The 27,919-nt window shown below is 39.3% G+C and overlaps 1 protein-coding gene and 1 pseudogene across 3 annotated transcripts in view; both read left to right on the top strand.

Annotated features, from left to right (window-relative positions):
- PROS1 (protein S) overlaps nt 1-27,919 on the top strand; it is a 74,126-nt gene that overhangs the window by 1,347 nt on the left and 44,860 nt on the right. For both annotated transcript variants that reach the window (XM_084874309.1, XM_084874308.1), the window contains exons 2-3: nt 20,441-20,598; nt 23,455-23,479. In XM_084874309.1, the coding sequence (XP_084730435.1) occupies nt 20,441-20,598; nt 23,455-23,479 (183 nt within the window). The remainder of the gene's footprint in view (nt 1-20,440; nt 20,599-23,454; nt 23,480-27,919) is intronic.
- On the top strand, nt 23,532-24,813 carry LOC311617393 (phosphoglycerate mutase 1-like; annotated as a pseudogene). The gene is made up of 2 exons: nt 23,532-23,539; nt 24,014-24,813. The product of its transcript is annotated as a phosphoglycerate mutase 1-like (transcript).

Below are 27,919 nucleotides of genomic sequence, written 5' to 3' on the forward strand. Positions count from 1 at the left end.
TAAGCCTGCTTGGGGACCATAGGCACTTCCTTAAACCTATGTAGGTCATTAGGACAATCAGATATTCGCCTGTTAATTAGTGCTTTGGAGAAGAGAAAGCGGCAAAAGGACTTGCCACACTTCCTGCTTGTCATCACAGGAATTTGCTGGCCCTTTCTTTCTATAGAGATTGTTATATTTTCACTGAATCTAGGCAGAGTAAAAGAGTGTGTGTGTGTGTGTGTGTGTGTGTGTACATTGTATGCAGGCATTCAAACCATATGTATGGAGAAATACAAGTGTTATCTATAGATACTGTTAGAATAGATAAATTAATTCTAACAGGATACATATAAAGACCATATAATCTCTTAATTTAAAAAAATGTGATAGTTTGCCCTGGCCAAGTAGCTGCGTTGGTTAGAGCATCATCCAGATACATCAGGGTTGTGTGTTCAATCCTGATCGGGGAACATACATGAATCAATCAACTAATGCATAAATAAGTGGAATAATCAATGTTTCTCTCTTTCCCCCTCCCTCATTTCCTCTCTCTGTAAAAATCAATCCATAAAAAATTGTTTTGAAAGTTTAATTGGATTAAAAATTATCTTGGTTTACTGATGAGAAAACTGTGATGCAGATGGAATTGTTTTACTCTTTAAGATGTTAAATTTGAGATAGAATTAGAACTCTAAAGATTTTATTTATAATTCATGTTTAGTCCATAGAAATATAGTTGATATTTAAAGATAATCAAATCACAGGTTTAGTTTTGAGAGAGCAAGAAATCATCCGGTTCAACCTCTTTGTCTTAACAATAAATTGTTCAGACATGTTAACTGACTTTCCAGACATTTCTAGACCATAGGCAGAGAGAGAGATTTAAAAAAATATACTGTCTACATATGTTGTCATTTCTGCTTAAGGGCTGTGGTGAAGAGAAGTAGCAGAAAGCGGTTGTCCCATTTTGGCAGTGCTAATTTGTCCCTGTGGAGACTTCCACTTCTGGGTGGATGCAGGCTACCCTAGACATTACGGACCCATATTTTTCTTCTCTTTTTTACTCTTTACCAACTATTACTTTCATTGTTTATCCATCTTTGTCTTTACTTAAAGCCCCTTTATTTCAGAGTCCAAAATGTTGCACTGATGGAGAGATTTTATCAAGGTTAGGTTATGGTTGGGGTTGGTGCTAGAAAACTTAGAAGCGATTTCTGGTATGAAATAGCACCCTATGCCATATCCTCTTACTACTAATTCTATGTAAAAAAAAAAATACTGAAGGTTACTGATTGCACGCTGAGTAAACAGTTTTAGGGAAGCCAAGGACTGGGGCATTTAGTGGGAACTCCCACACTCACTGTGTTAGGATCTGCCACCATATAACTCACTTCTGACTGCCTTCTAGACTTGTGTGTCTCTACTGATGATTGAAATTCCTAGACAAGAGAGTCTCATCATTTTGGCTTAGCTCATTTCTTTAATCCTGTGATTGACAGCTCTCTAGAATCAGGTAGAGTGCCCGGACAGCTCCCACCATGCTGGGACGGAGAAGTCTACACATTTTAATGGCACCCTGTACAACACACACACACGACCTCCTTTCTACTAACACCACCTGAAAGTATTTCAGATATTTGCACATATTTATCATATTGTGCACATAAGTAATGTATAACAGAAAGTACCTCCTCTTTACTAGGTTTTGGTCATCATAACCAGAGGGGAAGGCTCACGCTACCATTTCCTACTAAAGTATCTTTGTTTGATGTCTGTGCCTCCTCTAATTCTGTCACGATCCCCTGTCAATGTGGTATGCCTTATGGGCAAAATGATACATTGTAGTGTACCAACACATATTATATGCCAAAATGTAATAATAACAAAGCGGGGAATACAGGTACTCGCTTTAGGGCTTGCCTGTCTCTCTTGGTTTTAAGCTTGAATTGGTACTTAGGAGGGACTTCATCCTTCACTACTCAATTCATCTCTCTCTCCCTCTCAGGGACTTTGTCATGCTTGGGTTTTTGTCTGCTCCATGAGCTGAATGAACCACACCCTTCAGAAAGAATCTGAGCCCTGTTGTTCCTACCCGTGGATTGCTATATCCATTGCTTCTTTTAGAATTTCTACTGTTTACCATAGTTATCCTGGAGCAGTAACACACCTAACCCTGATTTATATGTGGCAACAGCAGTAACACACCTAACCCTGATTTATATGTGGCAATTGTCACTCCAGAACAATCCTCTTTTCTTTTTCTTTTTTTCTTTTTTTCAATGAGAGTAAGGAACTTTAACTGGCTATAAACCAGGCTCAGCTTCTAATTCAGTAGGAAATATATTAAGTCCCCTCATGAATGTATTCCTTCTTAGTTCCCCAACTTCTAGGTGAGCAGAACCCAGTTATGATGGAGGAAAGTGAAAAATTCCAGAATACATCTTTGAATTAGTTTCTTAGGTCTGTTGGAACAAAGTTCCACAACCCCCACCCTAGCTAGTGGCTCAATGGGTAGAGCATCGGCCTGCGGACTGAAGGGTCCCAGTTTCAATTCCAGTCAAGGGCACGTGCCTGGGTTGCTGGCTTCATCCCCAGTATGGGGGCATGATCCCCAGTAGGGGGCATGAAGGAGGCAGCCAATCAATGATTCTCTCTCATCATTGATGTTTTTATCTATCCCTTTTTTTTTCCTCTCTCTGAAATCAATAATAATAATAATAATAATAATAATAATAAAAGTACCCCAACCTCAGTGGCTTAAACAATAGAATTTATTATCTCACAGTTTTGGAGGCTAGAAATCTAACATCAAGATTTTATTGTAAAGGGGACTTGGCCCTGAGCCTGTCTGCGTAGGGCCAGCTGGTAGGGTGATTTCATGCAGGAAAAATTTCACAATATGGGTCCAGGTGATTTTTAGAGGACATTTATTAAAGCTGGGGACAATGAAACAAGTAAGAGCCTAGAGTAGAAGAAACAACAGGAGAGAGTCAGAGGAAAGGGGATGGTGGGGACAGGTTCGGGGTTAGCCTGGAATGAGCTATCTCTCCCCATTGCTCACTGGTTGCAGGCCTCATGGGACCCCTTAGTGTAGGAGATGCATGCCTATGGGGAAGGAAAGGCTTGGCATGCTCCTGGTAGGGAGAGGGCTGCGGAGACCTTTGTTTTGAGGGTGTTTAAAAGCTGAGAGTTTAGCCCTGGCCGGTTTGGCTCAGAGGATAGAGGATAGAGCATCAGCCTGCAGACTGAGGGTCCTGAGGTCGATTCTGGTCAAGGGCACATGCCCAGGTTGCGGGCTCCATCCACAGTAGGGGGCATGCAGGAGGCAGATGATCGATGGTTCTCTCTCTTCGTTTATGTTTTTATCTCTCCCTCTCCCTTCTCTGAAATCAATAATAAAAATAAATAAAAATAAAAGCTGAGAATTTAGGGGAATTTCTCAATAGAATATTCATCAGTTTCATGCTGATGTGCCAAAATAAGATTCATTCTCTTAACTTCATCTGTGCTTGGGTATGGTTGGCACAAATGGTACTAATTGGATTCCTGCTATCTATCTGCCTGAGTAGGTTGATTTAGGCTGTTTACCCTCTGGTTGAAGAGAAGTGAAAACTGTTTACTCTTAAGTGTCTTTGGTTACAGAAGATAGGATTTTGCAATTTACTAGATGATTATAAACTGCTTGGCTTTTAATGATCTGTCTGTCTCCCTATTCAGCTTGACCTGGCTTTCAAGCCTGTCTCAAAAGTGTCAGCAGGCTCCAGGTGATTTTTAGAGGACATTTTAGAGGACATTTATTAAAGCTGGGGACAGTGAAAGAAGAGCCCACGATAGAAGAAACAACAGGAGAGAGACTAGGCCAGGAAATGAGCCCAGGCTGGGCTTCTTTGGCTCACTAAGAAGTCAGAGAAAAGGGGATCGTGGGGACAGGTTCAGGGGGTTAGCCTGGAATGAGCTGAGGAAGAGGAGGGAGAATCTGTTCCATGCTTCTCTTCTAGATTCTGGTTTCAAAAGACATTCTCTCTATCTTCACATCATCTTTGTTCTGTACACATCTGTCTGTTCCATATTTCCTCTCTTGATAAGAACACAGTTATAGTTGATTAGCTACTGCCCTTATGACCTTGTCTTTCCTTGTCATCTGCATAGTTCCTATTTCCAGATTTGGTCATGTTCACAAGTACTGGGGAATTAGGTGTTCACTACCTTTATAGGGGACACAGTTGAAACCATAACAGTCACTAATCATGACAAGTACCATATTTTCCTTGTATAAGATGCCCTCCTCCACTTTTCCAACCCAAAATTAAGAAATCAATATTTTAAACATAAAACAGAACACATTTTTATTCATTTATGTTTTTATTTTTTGACATCTTTATGGGCTCAGAACGCTCAGGTCTCTGATGCATCTGCACACTCTCCACCTCCACCTCCAATTATGGCATCAGCTGACATCAGTAACAATCGGCTCATGATTGGAGGAAGCCTGTTTGACCAGGTGTGGGCAGCTAAGCACCTGTGCGGCTCCCTCCTCGGCTGACTTCCGTGTATAAGATGCCACTTGATTTTCAGTTTAACTATTTTAGGAAAAAATACCGTGTTTCCCCGAAAATAAGACATCCCCTGAAAATAAGACCTAGCGCAACTTTGGGAGAAAAAATTAATATAAGACACATGTATAAGGGTGGCATCTTATACATGGAAAAATGTGGTACTTACGTCTTCCTACCTGCATTTCTGACATATATTTTGCTTCAGGGCAAAGAGTACCATATATGAATGATTGCTAGTATTGAGAAGTTATTACTTTTTTTTTTTTTTTTTAACTACTGTGGAAGATGGTGTTGTATCACAAAAGGCAGTGACTGAATCCTCAGTAATTGGTTAGTCTATCATTCCCTGAGGCTACCTCCTTTAAGGCATTAGAGTATATAATAAGGACAATGAAAACCATAATACTCATCCCATTCACTTATTTCCTTAATTAGTTAATTCCTTACTTAAAGGTAATTTTGTGTGGCTTAGCATAAAGCCTGGAATTAGTCTACCAATAGTGGTACTGACAGAAAAATTTAACCTAAATACAGAAAAATGCCTCTATCTCTGAGCACAAATTCTGTTCCTTCCTGATAGAAAAGCCCTAACTAATCAACCACCTACTAGGTACCTGGTTGGATTAATATACAATATATATATATATATATTTTTTTTTATTGATTTTTTTTTTTTACAGAGAGGAAGGGAGAGGGATAGGAGATTTAGAAACATCGATGAGAGAGAAACATCAATCAGCTGCCTCCTGCACACCCCCTATTGGGGATGTGTCCACAACCAAGATACATGCCCTTGACTGGAATCGAACCTGGGACCCTTGAGTCTGCAGGCCGATGCTCTATCCACTGAGCCAAACCTGTCAAGGCCCTGGTTGGATTTTGCAATACATCCAGGGCTGAGTCTCACCTGAAGCTCTTCTAAGCTCACTGACTGGTGGCAGAACTCAGTTTCTGGCAGCTGCAGGACAGAGGCCCTCAGACCCTTGACTCTCCCTTCTATTTCTGATATGGCAAATGAGGCTCATAATCTGGAGGCTTCCAGATTATTTCCTCCAACTGACCTTTCCCTGGCTCTCTTCTCAGAGAGGGTCATTCTCCATCCTCTCTTCCCTGTGGTCTTTTCCCATGCAAGTCCTCCTGTTTGGAGGATGTCCCTTTTATAGTCCTCCTACAAGCATCCCAGGTGTTCTGTCTAAAGCAGTGGTTCTCAACCTTCCTAATGCCGAGACCCTTTAATACAGTTCCTCATGTTGTGGTGACCCCCAACTGGTGAGCCAAACTGGTTAGGGCTGTCCTTTTTCTTGATTGCTATTTTTGAATACTGTATTTCAAATATATTTGGGGCTATTTATTTATTTCACTCTTTTGCTTTACTGGTAATTTTATTAAGGAATAAACAGAAGTATTCTGTCTCTATCTTCTGTCCACCTATCTATCATCCATCTATCTATTTATACATTTTTGCTTTCTTTAGAGTCCTCTGATTCTTAGAATTAACAAAGGAGCAAATAAGCACTTAGTAAATAACTTCTGTTGCAAGCATTAAACTATTTTAAAATTCTCATAATCTTTACTACTTTGGATAAGATATGCTATAATATCTTTAATAACACTTTAATCTCCAAATTAACAAATCCTAGTAGTTTAGCAAAATAAGAGTTGATTTCTTTTCTTTTTTTTTTTTTTTTTAAATAATACATTTTTATTGATTTCAGAGAGGAAGGGAGAGGGAGAGAGAAACATCATGATGAGAGATGATCATTGCTTGGCTACTTCCTGCATGCCCCCTACTGGAAATTGAAACAGAAACTCAAGCATAAGCCCTTGACCTGAATGCCCCTGCAACCAGGGCAAGAGCCTTTGAATGGAATTGAACCTGGGATCCTTCAGTCCACGGACTGATGTTCTATCCACTGACCCAAAGTGGGCAAGAGTTTATTTCTTAATTTTATAAAGTCCGATTTGGTTTTTGTAAATCTCTTCCATCTTTAGTTATACTGTCTGGAACACATGGCCTCGAATGTCCCTGCAAGAAAAGAGAGCGATAGAGGAGATTTATGTGTCCTTTATGGTCTTAGCACGGAAGTGACCAGACTCACTCTTGTTAGAGTTCAGATAGCCACATCCCAAGGCAGCTGACCAAATACTTGGAGTATTTGGTCAGCATTGTTTCTGTTACAGATATTTTTCTTCAAAGATTAAGATGCTAAGATTACGGTTCCTTTCTCTAAGAGTGGTGCAAATATTTATTGCCTATTTAAACTTTGGTCATATATATGTTCCAAAGTGTGAGGTTGTTGCAACTATGTGAAAAAAAATGTGTGATAGACAGAGGGCACCATTAACTATGCCTATTATGACGTAACACCTGGGGGCTTAGTATAATGACATTGAGTTGGTTGTTAATGTCGCAGGATGAAAAATAATATGGTAATAGCTGACACTGAAATTACTCCTTTGGTGAAACTGCTATTATTTTAGAAATTACCTTCAACAATGAGTTTACATTTAGAAAGTGAAGTTCTGTAAATACGGTCTATAACTTTGCTACTCAAGCTGGGCCCATGGACCAGCAGCAGCAGCAGCTGCAGCATTTCCTAGGAGCTCATTGGAAATGAAGTATCTCTGGCCCCATTCCAGACCTGCTGGTTCGGAATATGCATTTTAACAAGACCCCCAGGTAACTCCTCTGCACTTAAAGTTTGAATCACGTGGTCCATAAGGGGATAGCAGGGAAGATAGACCAATGGTTCTGCATGAGAAGTGAACAGATTGCATGGATGGCAGTAGGGGGCAACCAGGGAGAGAAAAGGGGAAAAGATGTCAGAGAAGAGAGAAAAGAAGCTGAGCCACAGAGAATGCAACTGCTGTGGAAAGTCTCCCGTCACAGATTGTTAGATGCCAGGTGGACACAGGATTTTAGGAACTGGCATATCTAGGTCTCAACTTTAAGTTGCAGAAGTTGCTTTAAATGTAAACTGCAGCCCTTCCCACCTGCTGCCTGCCCCTAGGGTTTCTTCAGAAGAGGTTGATTTTGCCCTAGCCGGTTTGACTCAGTGGATAGAGTGTTGGCCTGCGGACTGAGGGATCCCAGGTTTGATTCTGGTCAAGGACACATACCTTGGTTGTAGGCTCCTCCCCAACCTGGGCCCTGGTCAGGGTGCATATAGGTGACAACCAATCGATGTGTTTCTCTCACATCAATATTTCTCTCTGTTTTTCATTCTTCGACTCTAAAAATCAATGGAAAAATATCCTTGGGTGAGGATTAAAAAAAAAAAGAGAGAGATTGATTTCCACATCTAGGTTGATTAAGAATGAGTGAGATGAAGGGCTTAGGGAAAGCTAGCATACAAAGCCACAGTGACCATAAAAAAAAACCCCACAGCTCCAAAAGATTGCAGATGCAGATGTCTTGAGAGAAATTGTATCAACTAGGGGGTTCCTGTTTTATGTCATCATTTAGTGAATTAAAACTGACAGGATGATATCTGACATTAGTAAAACTAAATTATCTTTTTTTAAAATATATTGATTTTTTTTTTTTTCACAGAGAGAAAAGGAGAGGGATAGAGAGTTAGAAACATTGATGAGAGAGAAACATCTATCAGCTGCCTCCTGCACACCCCCTATTGGGGATGTGCCTGCAACCAAGGTATATGCCCTTAACCAGAATCAAACCTGGGACCCTTCAGTCCACAGGCTGAGGCTCTATCCACTGAGCCAAACCAGTTAGGGCTAAATTATCTTGTTTATTTATTTATTTATTTATTTATTTATTTATTTATTTATTTAAAAAATTTAATAAATCTTTATTTTTCAGATTATTACAGTTGTTTCTCCTTTTTCCCCCCATAGCTCTCCTCCACCCAGTTCCTACCCCACCCTCTGCCCTTACCTTCCCCCCCCCACCCCCCCCCCCCGCCCTGTCCTCATCCATAGGTGTATGATTTTTGTCCAGTCTCTTCCCCGTACCCCCCACACAGACACTCTTTTCCCCTTGAGAATTATCAATCCTCTCCCATTCTATGACCCTGATTCTATTATATTCACCAATTTATTCTGTTCCTCAGATTTTTAATTCACTTGACTTTTAGATTCACTTGTTGATAGATATGTATTTGTTGTTCATAGTTTTTCAAAAATATATTTTATTGAATTTTTACAGAGAGGAAGAGAGAGGGATAGAGAGCTAGAAACATCGATGAGAGAGTAACATTGATCAGCTGCCAAGGTACATGGCCTTCACCGGAATTGAACCTGGGACCTTTCAGTCCGCAGACTGATGCTCTATCCACTGAGCCAAACCGGTTTCGGCAATAATTTTTATCTTTACTTTTTTCTTCTTTTTCATCTATTTAAAGAATACCTTTCAGCATTTCATATAATATTGGTTTGGTGGTGATGAACTCCTTTAGCTTTTTCTTATCTGTGAAACTCTTTATCTGACCTTTAATTCTGAATGATAACTTTGCTGGATAGAGTAATCTTGGTTGTAGGTTCTTGCTATTCATCACTTTGAATATTTCTTGCCACTCCCATCTGGCCTGCATAGTTAATGTTGAGAAATCAGCTGATAATCATATGGGTGCTCCCTTATAGGTAACTTTTTTTCTTGCTGCTTGTAAGATTCTCTCTTTGTCTTTTGCCCTTGGCATTTTAATTATGATGTGTCTTGGTGTGGTCCTCTTTGGATTCTTTTTATTTGGAGTTCTGTGCGCTTCCTCGACTTTAAGTCTATTCCTTTCACCAGGTGGGGGAAGTTTTTGGTCATAATTTCTTCAAATAGGTTTTCAGTATTGTTCTCTCTCTCTTCTCTGAGACTCCCATAATTCTGATATTGGTACGCTTGAAGTTGTCCCAGAGGCTTCTTACACTATCTTCAATTTTCTGGATTCTCTTCTCTTCTTGCTTCTCTGGAGGAGTGTCCTTTGCCTCTTTGTATTCCAATTCTTTGACTTGATTCTTGTGTTCCTCTAGTCTGCTGTTGGTTCACTGTGTAATATTTTTTATTTCAGTCAGTATCTGTTTAATTTTCATATTGGTCCTTTTTCATATCCTCGAGGGTCTTGTTAAATTTATTGGTCTTTTCTAGGAAATTCTTGAAAACTCTTATAACCATGGTTTTGAACTCTATGTCCAGTCATTTGTTCTCCTCCATTTCTTTCATTTGTAATCTGTTTTCTTGTCTCCTCATTTTCACTGCTTCCCTGAGTTGGTAGGGTAGCTTTGAGTGCTAAGGTGTCCTATATGGTTCAATGGGTCAGTCTCCCAGTTACCTGAGGTGGATACTCTTGGTGCACCCCTTTGTGGACTGTGTGTACAGCCTTGTTGTAGTTAAGTCTTGATTCTTGTTGGTGTCACTGTTAGGAATTGTCCTCCAGGTCATTTGGCTCTGAGGACCTGCTGTGTCTCAGCTTTTCAGTGTTTGTGCTCCTTTCTCTTTCCTTCTAGTTGTAAACCTTCCACTCAGCCAGCTATCCCATAGTTCTGGGTGATAGACGTTTTGTCTTTTAGTTGTAGTTTTGAAATTGTTGTGTGAGGCTGGAGTTTAGTTGTTTACCTTTGCCATCATCTTGATTTCTCGCAAAATTATCTTTTTTTAAAAAAAAAATATATTTTTTTATTTCAGAGAGGAAGAGCGAAAGAGAGAAAGATAGAAACATCAATGATGAGAGAGAATCATTGATCAGCTGTTTCATGCATGCTCCCCACTGGAAATTTGAGCCTGCAACCAGGGAATGTGCCCTGACCAGGAATCCAAATGTGACCTGCTGGTTCATAGTCTGATGCTCAACTACTGAGCGATGCTGGCCGGGCAGCAAAACTAAATTATCTTTAAGTTTGCCATGTTCTGTTTTGTTATGCTAAAAGAAAAGAATCCCCAAAACCAAAACAAAATGGAAAAGAACCACCTTGGTGCAGCAAAAAAAATAGTATGTTCTGCCTCCTGTTCTTTTGGGTGAAGCAGATCCTTTTAATCTAAATATTCCTGTTTTATTTATAGTTATTTGGGAAATACATATAATTATTTGGGGAGATGGGCAAGAATTTAATTTTTTATCAAATACTTTAAATTGAAATATATTGGTCATATAACTGAAAATCTAAGCTGTACAACATGTTAATTTTAAAAATTTAAATCTTTATTGTTGAAGCAATATGTTAATTTGCTACATTTATGTATTGTAATATGTTGCCATTAAGAATTCAATAATTTTAAACAAGAATATATACTCTATTATGAACTTCCAGTTATAAAATAAGTTAGTCCTTGGGGATACAATGTATAACATGGTGACAATAGTTAATAATAATGTGTTGTATATTTAAAAGTTAAGAGAGTAGAATTTGGAAAGTTCTCAACATACGCAAAAAATTTAACTATTTCAGTGACGGATGTTAACTAGATTTATTGTGGTGATCATTTAAAATATACATATATATCAAGTCATGTTGTACATCTGAAATTAGTATAATGTTATATGTCAATTATATCTCAGAAAAAGGAATAATCTCAGCATAACATAAAAAGATTCCAAGGAAATGGGATAATATTTTAATACTGTGTTTCCCCGAAAATAAGACATCCTCCCAAAATAAGACCTAGCGCATGGAAATATAAGACATCCCCTGAAAATAAGACCTAGTGCAACTTTGGGAGAAAAATTTAATATAAGACACTGTCTTATTTTTGGGGAAACAGGGTAATAGAAAGTAGAGTTATATTGCTTTCTTTATTACTTGCTTTCTTTTTTAAAGAGATTTTTTAACTTTTTTTTTTAGAGAGAGAAGAAAGGAGAGGGAGAGAGTAAAACACTGATGTGAGTGCACAACCCCACCCCTCAATCTCATATCAACCCACCCCTTGGGCATGTGCCCTGATTAGGAATTGAACCAGCAACCTTTCTGTGCATGGGATAACTCCTAAGCAACTGAGCCACACTGGGCACGGCTATTCCTTGTTTACTTAAAAAAACAAAACAAAAACATAATAAATTGTTATTAACTCTAGTATGGGGACAAGCCCTTTATTTAAGAGGTTTATTCATATTATTGTTGTTCTAAATATAGAAATTTAATCCTTCAGGTTTATGGGGAAATGAAATGTGTACAGTTTATCTAAATAGATTCTGAGTATTTCTGTGAATCAAATAATTGGAACTGCATCTCACTGGTTCTAGGCAATCAGTATAAGTCTTCTTAGTCCTCTTGTTCTTTTTATAAATGGATTTAAAAAGACACATTCAAGAGCAACGGCTTTTAGATCTTTATTAAAATGGTAAAATTATAACTTCTTGCATTTATATGATATTTTCCATCTTTTAAAATGCTACATTTGGCATTTTCTCATTGAGTTTCATAGCTATTACGAGATTTACTTTCACCACTTTAGGAAAATGTTACTATAACTCCATCTCTAAGTTAGTACCTCCTTTTTCTATTCCTACTTTCATTTAAGCTTCTTGAAGAAATAATCCTGGAGGTCTCTATTTCCTCTCCTCCTACCCTCTCACTGGTATTAGTGACTGGTATTAGTGTGTGTTTTAAATATATATATTTGTAATGGTTTCAGAGAGCAAGGGAGGGGAGAGTTCGATAGAAACATCAATGATGAAAGAGAATCGCTGGTCAGCTGCCTCCTGCATGCCCCCTAAGGGGATTGAGCCTACAACTTGGGCATGTGCCCTTGACCGGAATTGAACCTGGGACCCCTCAGTCCATAGGCTTGCTTTCTATCAACTGAGCCAAACCAGCTTGGCAATGGTGATCCTAATGTAAAACAAACTATACATTTTAATTTCATCCTAAGTAATAGTAATTACTAATAATTATCCTATATAATAAAAGCATAGTATGCAAAGTGTCCACTCAACCATGAATTCTTCTGAGAGTTTGGCCAGGGGACAGGGCTGGTCAGGGGGAAGGGAGGGAGGGCCTGGCAGGCAGCCGGGGGAAGGGAGGGAGTACTTGGCCAGATGCTGCTAGCCACGAGGGACCCTACCAGTGCTAAGTTCCATGCACTGCACCTCTAGTTATTAATAAGTGCTTTGCAACGTTTGACATTGTTGAAATTTATCTCTTTGAAATTAACCTCCTTTTATATTTATAAACAGGATACTTTTCAAATTTTCTTTCTCTACATGTGGGTTACTAAATCTGCTTCTGTTGTTTTGATGATCTCTGCTTTTCCTTAAATGTTAGTTTATGTCAGTTTCCTGAGGTTCTATATTGAGATTCTGTTCTCATTGATCAGTAGCTTAAACTACTATAGTCTACTGATTCCTAACATTTTTATTATTTATTTATTTATTTGTTAGGGTAATTTATTTTTAAATTCTGCAAGACTGTTGGCTTTATTTTAATTTTTCATTCCAGTAATCCTTGCTTCATATAATCTTACTTGGAAACTCTCTAATGCATCTTCTTATAAGGACACTACTTCATTAGGATTTGGGCCCCACCTTTATGATCTCATTTAACTTAATTACTTCTTTAGAATCCCATCTCCAAACACAGCCACACTGGGGATTATAACTTCCACATATGAATTTCTGGAAGAAGCAAACGTTCAGTTCGTAATGACCATCAAGTAGAACACAAATGCTTATTTTATTATTTCCTTACTATGGAAGAAAACAAGTACACTTTATATTTTGTCTGAGTGGCTTTTTAAAAAAGTGGCCATGAGTTTCTATATGTTACATGCACCTTCCCTTATAACTTGTTTTATTTTCCTTGACTCCTTATACCAGTCATTTTCTCTTTTTTCTTAATAAGTTATCATTTTATTCCATTGTTATTTAGACTCTCATATTCTATTGTTACTTAGCCTTTTGGAATGTCAACAGGGAATTCTGAGAGGCTGACAGAAATTGTATTGAATTATAAATACCTACTTAATGATATACCAATATGCCAAGTAATCTCACATTCACATCTGCACTATATATATATCCTAAGAGTCAAAAGGGAAGCCATTGAGATCTAAAATCTTTCTAAGCCTGTAAGTATACTTCAGATTTGCTTATTGTGGAGATCTGTGAGGTATTGCAGGAAGTGGAATATTGTAGCATTAGGCCAACAGTTTCATTGTTGCCTTAAAAAAATGTCCAAAAACAAGTTGCCTGTTGCTTCATAAATACACACACAGGCCAGTGAGCTAATAATATAATTGATGGCATCCTAAAAAAAAAAAAAAATAGGTCAAATAGAACAAAAAACAAAACACTTCCTGTGCTGTAAACTCTTGGTACATGACATCAAAATCACATGATAGTTTGGTCTCCCACAGTGTAGTAAATAGAAAAGACATGAGGACTGACTGCAGGAATACCTTACTGCACGTCACAAAAGAGACCTCCCACTGTAGCCTCAGAAAGAATGGCCAGTTAGCAATGTAATAGTTGAGAGAAGAAAAGATAAGGCTATAGAAAATTCCTCTTCATACTTTGCCAAAACCTGAACTCTCATGAAATACAGTAATTTACCATTGCCTGAGAGCAAACAAATCAAATAAAAAAGATGGTCAATAAAATTATTTCCTGAGTAATAAACAAGCGACCTGTTCTGTCTTTTGAGTAAAATGTACTGCTTTCTTTCTTTGTGGCTAAATGAAAGGTGATAATCTTGAGGAAACAATGGCAGAATGTTTGATTTATTCTATTTTTTCCCCTTAGACTGAGGCAGTAAATTAAACACATAATTAAATCTTGGAGAAAAGAGAGGTCCATTGCACTTCTGTTGTGACTGAACAGTTTAGGCACAGTTTCCCTATTCATTCATTGATCTGACCCAGAATGGAGGTCAGTGGCCACAGGTTTGATTGTATGTTTGTATTTCAATGTCACCAATGGCTTTCCTATTTCTAAATTAATGACAGGCCTTACTCCTTCCAATCCAAATGTTTGAATTTGGATTCAAAAGAACTCACTTTTTTGAGTACAGCATATAATTCATAGATTTTTTCATATTCTTTCCCAGATTTTTATCCTTATCTTTTATGATCTTTTACTACCTTAAAGCTAGCCTATTTATTGCTCACTCCTTTTGAAGGGCAGGCATAGTTCACCTTTTCTTACATTTTTCTTACCATTAGCATAATAACATTTAGAGAATCAGTGTTCAGCAACATAGTGCTCATTATGAGAAAAAAGTGAAATTTAGAGAAAAGTCAAGGTAATACCTTCCTTTAAAATTTTTTTTAATTGATGTATATTGTACTTACAGACATATCATTTCCTTTTGAAGGCTAATAAAAGCTTTATGAAAGTTCATAATAATTATACAGACTGATGAATGCCCAAGTAAAAGTATGTCTTTGGATTTTTTTTAATATTTGCAACTTGCACTTTTATAAATATCCCCCCTCAATTGAAAATCTTCTGTAGTAGAATTATTTACTTAAAAATTAAATTTTTATAGTTAATTAATATGTGCTCACTTAAAATTTGTAATATGTGATCACATGTTTTCCTATCACTATTAACTAAAGGTTTTTATATATTAAAATGCAATTATATTTTTTTCAGGCTTTGACTAAGAAAAACATGCCATTTTAACAGTTGAGACATTAGAGGTACAGTTATATCTCAAATTATTATCTAGTTGTTCTGTTTGTACTTTGAAAGCCATTTTTCTTGAACTCATCCCACACTGAAGCAGAAACAAAGATTCAAAGATTCTGACAACCCAAGTGCTAGGCAAAGATTCTCTTCTCAAAACAAACAGAAAAACAACAACAAAAAACAAACAAATGATTCTCTTCTCAGACACATTATTTTAGGGGCAGTTTTTTTATTTTTGGGATGCCAGATACTAAGGGCCTGGGTAAAGGAATGACAGAAAGCAAAACTAAAAAAGAGATGACCTTTTGGAGGGAGGAATGTACAAATGGTCTTTTCAAGGACAAGAGAGCAGAATGGAAGTGATTCAGAGGATGAGCTATCCTAAAGATTTAGACCTCCTTCATCTGCTACCTCCTCTTCTTCTGACTGATCAGTATGGGCAATCTGCAGACCTATGGTCCTGACCCACCTGAACAGAGAGTAGCAAGCTTCAACAACCAAATGGGAAAGGGGCCTGAAGATAAGAGCTCCCTTTGACCGAGGTTCAACTGAATTGAACAGGGGAGGAACTTTTCTGTGAGTAAAAGCATTACTAACTCCACTATGCTTATTACGGATGCTTAACTGACGCATCTGTAATATGCGTAATGATAAATTACTTTTTTGGAGATAAAACACATTTACGCTGGAAAAAACACACAAAGATTTGTTCCCACAGAAAATATTGAAGGGAGCCTGTGAAGGCCATGAAGACCATTTCAAAAGAGAATTCCAGTTAGTGTTTGAACAATGATTATGTTATTGACATAGTTGTTCAACTGGCTGTGGTCACTTTTTTAGAGAAGGGACGACTCAGAGAAGTTAAAAAAAGAAACTGATTCAATTATGCTTCTAATCTTGAAAGACTCATAATTAAACATTACAACCTAAAAGTGTGAGTCCGAATGTAACACTTTTCAGGCAACATAATTGGGTTTTAATAAGGACTTTCTTGAAAAACTTCTCCATCTAAAGAAGTGAAGCAAATGATTCAAGACTGTGTGGTAATGCAAAAAGAGAAGAGGTTTTGGAGGCAGGTGTGGCTCTGTCCTCAGCTCTGTGAACTTGATAAAATTAAACTCAACTTCAGTTGATTTTTAGTTCCTGTGTAATATGGGAAAATTATATTTAGAGCAGTTGTGATTAGGATTAAAGGAGATTAAACAAAACAGCTTTTCTCTGCTTATATGTCATGGCTGTTATTATGATATTTAATGGAACTTTTTGGACATTACTTCAGGCCAGTAGGTTGGATGTTTTGGGGCTTATACACTGAGCCAGCTGTTAAAAGCATGTCTGACCACATATTGTTCTCATCCTACAGTTCTGTAGTTTTTAGTTTGGATCTGTGATATCATATTTATACCTTTTGACAAGGAATTGTAGATTCCTTTACAAATACACTCTGTTGGAGGGGCTTATTTTATAAGCTATCAAATTTGTCTATTCCACAACCATATAATTTCTTTTTCTTTTTTTAATTAAGTAAATTGTGGGTATTGGAGTGACAGTATGCATAGAAGAAAGAGCACTGAACTAGGAGGATGGGGATAACTTCTTTTATTTATTTATTTATTTGTTTGTTTGTTTGTTTGTTTATGTATTCACTAGAGGCCTGGTGCACGAAATTCGTGCACTGGGTGGGGTGGGGGGAGACTGTTCCTCAGCCCAGCATGTACCCTCTCCAATCTGGGACCCCTCGAGGGATGTTCAACTGCCTGGTGGGGTTGGGTCTAAAAGGGCAGTCGGACATCCCTCGTGCTCCCAAGTGCTCGCCTGCCTGCCCGCCTGATTACCCCCTAACCACTCCCCTGACAGCCTGATTAATGTCTGACTGCTCCCCTGCCAGCTTGTTTGCCCCCAACTTCTCTCCTCTACCGGCTTGGTAACCCCTAACTGCCCTCCCCTGCAAGGGTTGATCGCCTCCAACTGCCCTCCCTTGTAGCCCTGGTGGCTCCCAACTGCCCTCCCCTGCAGGTCATCTTGTGTCTACATGGGGACAGGATCTTTAACCACATGGGGGCAGACATCTTGTGTGTTGGAGTGATGATCAATCTGCATACTACTCTTTCATTATTTAGGATAGAGGCCTGGTGCATGGGTGGGGGCCAGCTGGTTTGTCCTGAAGGGTGTCCCAGATCAGGGGCATAGGGCATCCTGGGCAAGGGGCCTGTGGTGGTTTACAGGCTTGCCATGCCCCCAAGCAACCCAAGCAGAGGCCCTGGTATCTGGAATTTATTTATCTTCTACAATTGAAACTTTGTAGCCTGGAGTGGAGCCAAGCCCCCTGCTCTCTCCATGGCTGCCACCATTTATGTTTGGATTTTTTACTTTCTATAATTAAAACTTTGTAGCCTGGAGTGGAGGCCTAGACTGGCCAGGGCTGCAGAAGCTTGGCTTCCTCTATTGCCAGAGAAACCCAAGCCTCTCCCCTGCTCTCTGTAGCCGCAGCAACCTTGGTTGGGGTTAATTTGCATACTCTCTCTGATTGGCTGGTAGGCGTGACTGGTGGGCATGACTTGTGGGTGTATTAGAGTGATGGTTAATTTGCATATTACTCTTTTATTAGGTAGGATTTTTAAAGTCTGCTCCATGCCTCCCTGTTTTGGTTCTTATTTTGTAGATAATTCCTTTTGTTCATTAGATTCCACAAATAAGTGAGATCATGTGATATTTGTCTTTCTCAGTTTGGCTTATTTCACTGAGCATAATATTTTCCAGGTCCATCCATGCTGTCCCAAAGGTAAGAGATTCCTCTTTTTAACAGCTGCATAGTATTCCATAGTGTAAATGTTCCATAAGCTTTTTTATCCACTCATCTACTGATGGGCACTTGTGCTGTTTCCAAATCTTAGCTATTGTAGATAATCTAATTCTTTTCGACTGGTGTTTTGGGGTTTTTAGAATGTATTCCCAGAAGTGGGATCGCTGGGTCAAACAAAAGTTTAATTTGACCTTCAATTCTAAATGACAGCTTTGCTGGGTAGAGTAATCTTGGTTGAAGGTTCTTGCTATTCATCAATTTGAATACTTCTTGCCAATTTCTTCTGGCCTGCAAAGTTTCTTTTGAGAAGTCAGCTGATAGTCATATGGGTGCTTCCTTATAGGTAACTAACTGCTTTTCTCTTGCTATTTAAAAAAAAAAAAAAAAATATATATATATATATATATATATATATATATATATATATATGTGTGTGTGTGTGTGTGTGTGTGTGTGTGTGTGTGTGTTTTTATTGATTTCAGAGAAGAAGGGAGAGAGAGAGAAAGAAAGGAAGAGAGAGAGAAGCATCAATGATGAGAGCAAATCATTGATTAGCTGCCTTTTGCATGCCCCCTACTGGGCATTGAGCCAGCATCTGGGTATGTGCCCTTGATCAGAATTGAACTCTGGACCCTTCAGTCATCAGGCTGATGCTCTATCCACTGAGCAAAACCAGCTAGGGCTTCTCTTGCTCCATTTAAGGTTCTCTCTTTATCTTTAACCTTTAGCCTTTTAAATATGATGTGTCTTTCTGTAGGTCTCTTTGGGTTCCTCTTGTTTGGGACTCTGTGCTCCCTGTAAATTATTCTTTATTTCTGTTAGTGTATGCTTGATTTTTGAATGGTTCTTTGTTATGCCTTTGAAATTCTCACCTCAGTTGCAACTACAGGAGAAGAGCTGCTGTGCAAGATACACCCCTATGGAGCAGGACTTGCTTCTGTGGGGCTTTGGTGTTCATTGAGTTTGCCCCTTGAGTGTGTCACTTGTGTATGTGTAGAGTTGTAATCTGGTGTGGTCTGAAACTGTCCACTGGATGTGTTGTCTCTTGGGTCTCCAGGGAGGTGCAAAGTCAGCCACTGCCTGGGGCACCCAACATGAGCCACAGAGAGATCTGCAGGTTTGGAAGTGCCCAGGTGAGGCCCAGGTGTGAGGCAAGGCAGGCTGGTGCTGGTGCTGGGTCTTGGGTTTCTTATTGATAGGTTTGGGGCATGCTGAAGCCCCATCAATTGGGAGATTTTTAAAGAGACTGAAGGCTGAACTGGGACAGGCCACTCATATGGAAAAGCCTTTGCAAACAGATTGGGTGGGCTTCAAATTGGATGGGGCAGGATCTCAGGGGATCACCAGGGTTGAGTAAAGAGTTTGGGTAGTGAGTTACAGCATCCACCATGTTGGTTCTTACTTAAAACTAGAGGCCCGGTGCACAAAATTTGCGAACGGGGGTGGAGGGTGTTCCTCATCCCAGCCTGCACCCTCTTCAATATGGGACCCCTCAAGGGATATTGTCTGCCCTAAACGAGCAGTCGGACATCTCTCTCACAATCCAGGATGGCTGGATTCCAACTGCTCACCTGCCTGCCTTCCTGATTGTCCCTAACCACTTCTGCCTGCTAGCCTGATCACCCCCTAACCACTCCCCTGCCAGCCTGATGGATGCCTAACTGCTCCTTTGTCAGCCTGTTTGCCCATAACTGCCCTCCCCTGCAGACCTGGTTACCCCTAACTGCCTTCCTCTACCAGCCTAGTCACACCTAACTGCCCTCCCCTGCAAGCCTGATTGCCCCCAACTGCCCTCCCTTGCAGGCCTGGTCCCTCCCAACTGCCCTCCCCTGCTGGCCATCTTGTGGTGGCCATCTTGTGTCCACATGGGGGCAGGATCTTTGACCACATGGGGGCAGCCATCTTGTGTGTTGGAGTGATGGTCAATCTGCATAGCACTCTTTTATAAGATAGGATAGATACCTGGTGCATGTGTGGGGGCCAGCTGGTTTGCCCTGAAGGGTGTCCCAGATCAGGGTGGGGGTTCCCTTGGGGAAGTGGGCATCCTGGGCGAGGGGCCTCTGGTGGTTTGCAGGCTGGCTACACCCCCTGGCAATCCAAGCAGGAGGCCCTGGTATCTGGGATTTATTTATCTTCTACAATTGAAACTTTGTAGCCTGGAGCGGATCCAAGCCTCCTGCTTGCTCCCTGACTGCAGACTGCCGCCATTTCTATTGGAATTTATTTACCTTCTATAATTGAAACTTTGTAGCCTTGAGTGGAGGCCTGGGCCTGTCAGGGTGTGCGGAAAATTTGGTTTCCTCCATTGCCAGGGAAACCCAAAACTCCCTCCTGCTCCCTGTGGCCATAGCCATCTTGGTTGGGGTTAATTTGCATAGTTGCTCTTGATTGACTGTTGGTTGTAGCAGAGTGATGGTTAATTTGCATATTCTTTTATTAGATAGGATTATTTAAAAAATAATTCATTTAGGTGGAGAAATGAAATATTTCTTTATATAAACTTTTTTTTTTTTTTTTTTTTTCTTCTTCAGTTTTGTCAAAGCAACATGCTTCACAAGTTCTGGTTAGAAAACGCAGAGCAAATTCTCATTTTGAAGAAGTCAAACCGGGTAATCTTGAAAGAGAGTGCATCGAAGAACTGTGCAATAAAGAAGAAGCCAGGGAGATCTTTGAAAATTACCCTGAAACGGTAAGAGCTCATGAAAATTAATGTTAGCATAATTGGTCATACAATTATAGACAGAACAGTTCCAGCTTGAGTCTGTTCCTCTGTGCTCCTTTGTAACATTAAACCAGGGGTCTTCAAACTACGGCCCGCGGGCCACATGCGGCCCAAAGAGGAGTCTGATCTGGCCTGCCAGGTTTTTTGGGCAGTGAGCGCAGCCGAGGTGTTACAGTAGGAATTAGTAGTTCATATAGTCCGGCCCTCCAGCTCTCTGAGGGACCGTGATCTGGCCCACACTTTAAAAAGTTTGAGGACTCCTGCTAAACGATTGTGTATAGATCACATTTCACTTGTAACTACTGAAGTATTTCAGAAGGAGATACCTTAAAAGAAGGTTGACTAGTCAGGAAGAAACTATTGCCAAAAGCAATGTGCTGTAACCAATATATAATTTAATTATTGATGGTTTAAATACTACCAGCAAATAGTATCAACCTCATGCTTTGTAAATACTTTCTTCCAACCATAACTTGGTAATATGGGGTAGGGAGGGAAGACATCTTAAATATAATGTCTGTGCATGTGTATATGCGCACATGTACAGACATTATGGGTACAAGATGTGATTGCATTGTTATTACTATACTTAATTAAATCTCTCCACTGAGATTAAAGGCATTTTTAACCAGCCTTTAATCTAGAGCTTGGTATACAATAGGTAGTCAGTGAATCCTCACTGAAAAATTCACTCAGCACTGTGTTTCCTGAGAATATTTTAATTTATTCCATAAATCCTTGAGAACGTTCCTAAGCCATTTTATATCATCAGTCATGCCTAGGGTTAGAATTTACATCTTAGTGTATTAATTTTTCCAAGTTAGTTTACAAAAATCTAATCATAAACATCCCTAAATATGCAGGAATATGACCTTATTTTTAGTCCTCTTATTTTCCAGGCGAGGATATTCTCCAAAATATCTTGCAGGTAGCAGTATAAATAGTGTCTCTAAGAATTCAAGTTTGATAACCTTCACGGTTACCTCAGATATTTTCTTTTCTGAGATGAACTACATAACCAAAAGGAAATGAGGAAGAACATATATACAAAGACCCTCTTTTACCTCTCCCATGGCTCTGAGGACCATGAGATAATGAGGAAGAATCATCTCTACAGTTGGAGAACTTGTCCAAGACAGTAATAATTTGTGTTCTCTTTAATTCTTTTACCTCCGCCTACCTTTATAGGTTCAAAAGGAATTTTTTCCAAGGTACCTAAAGATTCATTTTTAATACTTTCTGGGATTGAAGCAAAATGTTTCTCTCAATTCTGTTGCTTTTATGGATAAGCATTTGGCAGGAGGAAAATATTTTATTCCACACAATATATAGAGTATTCTTACTTTTTAGGAAATAGATACACACACACATTTAATTTTATAGAAATTTAAAATATATACCGAAGTACAGAGAAAAATATAATATACCTCAATATATCCTCCCTCCATTTCAACATTGATCAGTAATCCACCATACTTGTTTTGCCTGTTTTCTATTATGCCCACTCTAATTTTGTTTTGTTTACTGGAGCATTTTAAAGCAATTGTGCATAGCTGAGATATCATATTGTACACTCATACATAAATACTTGATTATGTTAGTATTTGAGTAACAAATGGGGAGTGAGGCCAAAGACCATAATGGAGTGAAGGGAAGATAGTGGGGAAGGGAACTCATGAATGCTTTTTCTCTCCTCCACTCATTTTTCTCATTGGCAAAAGAGAAAGATATGACAGACAAAAGAAGAAATGGGAGAAATAAAGGGGAAGAAAAACATTTGTTACTGCTTCTCACTTCCATTCTGCCCCATCCACTCGCTGTCCATGTCCCTAATACCCTAATTCACATTCCCAATCTCTACCCCACTGTTTACTTCCCTATTACCCTAATATATTCTTTTCAGTCATCACATAATCTCCTTTTGAACCCATTCATTGTTGCTTATCCTCCTGGCTTCTGTTCTGTAGAAGACACAGCCGTCTGAAATACTTGATGGGAGGTCCTATCCTTATAAACTAGTAGTGTGTTGTGTAGGTTTATATGTGAGAGAAATAAACAGTTGAAGACTTTTGATTCTGTGCTAGATGAAGTTATATTTTGCACTTCATTACGTTTTTGTGTAGAAATGCTGGTTTCTCATGGGGCGTTCTTATACTTCTAATAACATTAGATATATTATGGCTTAAGAAGTCTTTTGTGAACCAGCCAGAGAACCTTACCATTAGAAATCATTTTTAACATTTGGACTAAGAAATATAGTCCAAATTACTGATTTACAGACATTCCCCATCAATAAGTAAGGTATTATGTACCCCTGATGCTGAAAGATAAATGTCCACTTCAGTTCAGTGTTATTCATCATTGGATCTGGTTTGTGCAATCAGCATGGCATGAAATATGTCAAATGGTTATCTAATCTCTATGGGAAAAACAAAGAATTTACAAAAAGGGGACATGTATGATTACATTTGAAAGCTTTAATAGAACCTGTTTTCAGATTAGAAATTTTTGAAGCATAACTTAATAGATCAATATTGCCTTAAGACTAAGCATCTTATTAGCTTAACATTATTAGTTTTCTACTCCTAGTATATTTTGCTATAGAAAAAAATCTTATAATGTGAAAATGACAATTGTATGTAACTTATTTGCATATTTAAAAAGATATGTATTTTAAAAATTTCCCTTCACGATTTATCCGCCCTGTCCCTCCTTCCCCCACATATTTGCGTCATTAAAGTAAAAACACATTTTAAAATTGTTTTAACTCTATAATGAAATTTAACTTTCTAAGATAATTTATTTATTTTTCTTTCTTTCTAGGAATATTTTTATCCAAAATATTTAGGTAAGTTCAAAGGATTTTATTCACATAATTCTAGAAATGAATGGGATTAGATATGATAAAGTCTAGTCCTTTACTTGTATATTTCATCTAATACAATTTCATTTGCCTTGGGAGGAAGATTATATCCTATATGCAACATTGCTGTTCTTTTATTCAAGTTATGTAGAAAAATTTAGAATTGTTCTTTAATTACCATGTGAAAGTAAACCCTGAGTAACAAGAAATAAGGAAATAATAAAAATATTGATAGAAATAAGTTAAATGGAAAATAAAAGAGATTAACAAAAACAATATATCTTCTTTGAAAAGTATAAGTTAGACTGACCTCTTGTAAGACTAATCAAGGGAAAAGAAAGAGGGAATACCAAAACAAAGTGGAGGATAAAAGTGGGAAATAATGAAAACTCCTAATATAGATGAGATTTATAATCAGAAAATAAAAATCATCATAAAATAAAATATTACAAATTGCTAACCCAAAATATATTTAGAAACTGGATAAAATGGATACATTCCTAGAAAAATATAAATCAGTCCTCCGGACTCAGGATTCACTGGAGGGGCTCGGAGATGTGTCGCTCAGGACGAAGTTGTGTTGCTAAGGAATCTCCTCCATTCCCACGCCAGAGCCACGGTTCTTGGCCACACGGATGCCGGCTATGAGTTTGACATCTGCTTCACCTCGGTGCAGAAGAGAGCAATTCGGACCCTCTGGAAGGTACTGGATGCCATTGACCAAATGTGGCTGCCTGTAGTGAGGACTTGGTGTCTCAATGAGCGGCACATGGGAGTCTGACTGAGCTTAACAAAGCAGAAACTGCTGCTAAGCATGGCGAGGCCCAGGTAAAGATCTGGAGGCTCTCTTATGACATCCCACCCCCACTGATGGAGCCTAACCACCCCTTCTACAGCAACGTCAGTAAGGGTCGAAGGTATGCAGACCTCACTGAAGACCAGCTACCCTCCTGTGAGAGTCTGTAGGACACTATTGCCAGAGCTCTGCCCTTTTGGAATGAAGAAATCGTGCCCCAGATTAAGGAGGGGAAACGGGTACTGATTGCAGCCCATGGCAACAGCCTTCGGGGCGTTGTCAAACATCTGGAAGGTCTTTCTGAAGAGGCGATCATGGAGCTGAACCTGCCCACTGGTATTCCCACTGTCTATGAACTGGACAAGAACTTGAAGCCCTTCAAGCCCATGCAGTTCCTGGGGGATGAAGAGACCGTGCACAAAGCCATGGAGGCTGTGGCTGCCCAGGGCAAGGCCAAGAAGTGAAGGCGAGCAGGCAGAGGCCTTTCCCCAGGACACCCTCCCTCCCACCCCACCCCTCTGCATCTCTCCTCTGCACATGTCACACTGACCACACCTGCAGGCATCTTAGGCTGTAGCTGCAGATGGGGACTGGTGGCACCCAATTTTGTGTTAGCCATTTTGTCTCCCGCACCCACTCCCTCCATACAACCTAGTCAGAATGACATCTGTAGGGAATAGGTCCCCAGTCTAAGCCGAGGGAGACTCTTATCTAAGAGTCCAGAGATAATAACTTGTTTTTTTGCTAGTGTTTTGTTTATTACTAAGGACCTGCTTAAAAGTAGGGGGATAAGGAGGAGCCATGTTAAGGCATGACCAATGAGAGGCAAGAGAGCCTATTTGTGTTCCTGAGAGCCGTCCTGTGCTATTCTTTAGTCAGGTGAACTGACTGGGGGCTCTAGTCATTCCAGTAGAAGATGAACGCCTGTGAGTCAAACATTCCCTCCTTGACCCCAGAAAAGCTGGCTCCAGAAAACTGGGATCAATCCTGAATGTTTACCTGTTGCATTTACTTTTACAAAAGAAAAGTATATATCTATAAAATAATACAAAACAAAAACCCTTCTGGGGTTTTTAGTGGTGGCTGAACTATTCCCACATGTGGTCCTCACCAGATGAGCCATTTCTCACACCACGGTGGGATGAGCTCCTTGACCTGTAGGAGCCATCCTGCTGTCTTAGAACCCCTCCCGGCCTTGTCTCATGGCAGTGAAATGTCTCTTGATCATGTCCTGGTGTGTCTCACTGTGCGTGAGTGCTGAATCACGTTTCAGTTGCTTGGCCCTGCCACATGGGCCCAGTAAGCATTTTGAGCATAACTACTACATCTTTTTCAGATCAGTATAATAAAGGAATGATGTTAAAAAAAATAAAAAAATATAAATCATATATATGTATTTTTTAAAATGTATTTTTTATTGATTTTTTACAGAGAAGAAGGGAGAGGGATAGAGAGTTAGAAACATCGATGAGAGAGATACATTGATTAGCTGCCTCCTGCACACCTCCCACTGGGGATGTGCCCGCAACCAAGGTACATGCCCTTGAAGGGGATCGAACCTGGGACCCTTCAGTCCCCAGGCCGATGCTCTATCCACTGAGTCAAACAAGTCAGGGAACAAATTTCTGTTTCTAATCCCATTTCTTACAAGAACTTATGCTTTAAGTTACAAAAACTGGGATAGTCTTTCTCTAACTCTCAACTTTCTACTCATTCTCTCTGAGTTCCCCTATTCCTGGTGTGCAATGAGAATGAGAAGTGGAAAGTGAGAGCTCTATATTGTACTGCTTTAGAGTAGTCACGCAGCTGGCTCTCAATACTGTAATTTCCATTGCAGATTTCCATAAAAACAACATCACACATATGAATATAGACTTGTATATAAAGTGCATTATGGGTTAAGTCTACTTTGTCATCAAGCCTAGAGTCCTCACCATATGAAACATTTCACATGGACCTCTAACCTAAGGTCTCTCAAATTTTGGCTGTTATTTACTGCTCAGTGATGCAAAAAGTGGCTCTCTCACAAAGGAGGAATCCTAAGGCAATATCTAAGTAGTTAATTCTGGGACTGGGTGATTGAGAAGGAGGGACAAATGAATCTGGAGAAAGAATAAAGTCCTAAAACTGCTTAGGTCTCATTTGGCCTGCAGAAAGACCATTATGTTGTAAGGTGTTATTTATGTGGGGAAATATTCCAGCCTATTGCTGTAGGCTGAATAATGATGTTCTCCAAATGGTTCACGTCCTAATCCTTAGAACCTGTAAATGTTACCTTATAATGGCAAAGTGGACTTTGAAAATTAAATTGAGGATCCTGAGATAGTGACATTATTCTGGCTTACCTGCATGGGCCCAGTGTAATTGTTAGCGTCCCTATACAAGGGAGGCAGGATATCTGAGTAGGGAGTAGGTTATATAACAATGAAGCAAAAGTTTATAGTGATGTGAGGATAGGCCTACAAGCCAAAGAATGCAGGTGGCTTCTAGGATCTGAAAAAGGCAAGGGAATCGATTTTCCCTTGAAGTCTCCAGAAGGGATACAGCCCTGTGGAGACTGTAATTTTAGACTTCTGGTTCCTATAGCTGTAAGAGAATAAACTTACGTTGATTTGAGCACTAAGATTATGGTAATTTGTCACAGCTGCAGTGAGATACTAATGTACACATTGACTTCAAATGGAGCCTTTAAATCAATCTGATATACATTGTACTTTCCATAAATGGCTGCAGAAATATCTCCCATCACACATACTCTTCTGCAATACACTCTTGCCACTTCCCATTCACTACATGGAGTCCATGCTTGCCACCTCTCCCCCTTGAATCTGTGTGGAACCTGAGGCTGCCTCGATCAGTAGAATGGTGGAGGTGACAACATGCCTCCTAGTTGGCCTGGCAACTTCCACCTTTTCCTCTTGGAAGCTAGCTACCCGGAAAGAAGTGCCATGTTAGAACCAGCCGGCTAAGAGAAACTCCGCCACCTGGAGCAGCCCTGCAGCATGATAAGTCATATGGAGAGAGCGATGCCAAGGAGCCTGAGCTGTGAGACGTGTGAATGAAAAGCTATCTTGGAGGTGGATCCTCCAGTATATGCAGCACAGACAAACCACCCAACCCAACACTTTCTAAATATTTGACCCACAAATTCATGACTAAGGTAAAATAATTATTTTGAGCTACCAATTTTTGGGTTTGTTTCTCAGCAAAAGATAATCAAATCCACCTTTTTTAGTAAGTTGATGACTATCCGCACAATGAAGTGATATACTGCTATTAAAAAACATGTTGTTGGCACTAAGTGACCCCTAGTTACTTTAAAGACTGTATTTTATCTCTATTTTTTCAGCTGTTATTTCTGCCAGATTGCCATATGTAATTTCACAGAGTTGTAGTGAGGAACAAAATTAATGCAGTAAACATGCTTTGCTTTGTACTACTGAGGCATTTTGCAGATATTATTTTGATAGTCTCTATGCAACATGGGAAGAATTGGAAGTTGTTTACAGTAACCAGAAACACCAACTAATTCTATTGACTTAATTACAGACACTTTTTAAATCAGGCTGTGATCTACAGATTTGAGGGTAACTGTATAGGTCTTTGCTATAGAGTTATAGATTTTTTTT

This window comes from Pipistrellus hanaki, assembly GCF_964339955.1.
Source record: "Pipistrellus hanaki genome assembly, chromosome: 2".
In the NCBI taxonomy this organism is placed as follows: Eukaryota; Metazoa; Chordata; class Mammalia; order Chiroptera; family Vespertilionidae; genus Pipistrellus; species Pipistrellus hanaki.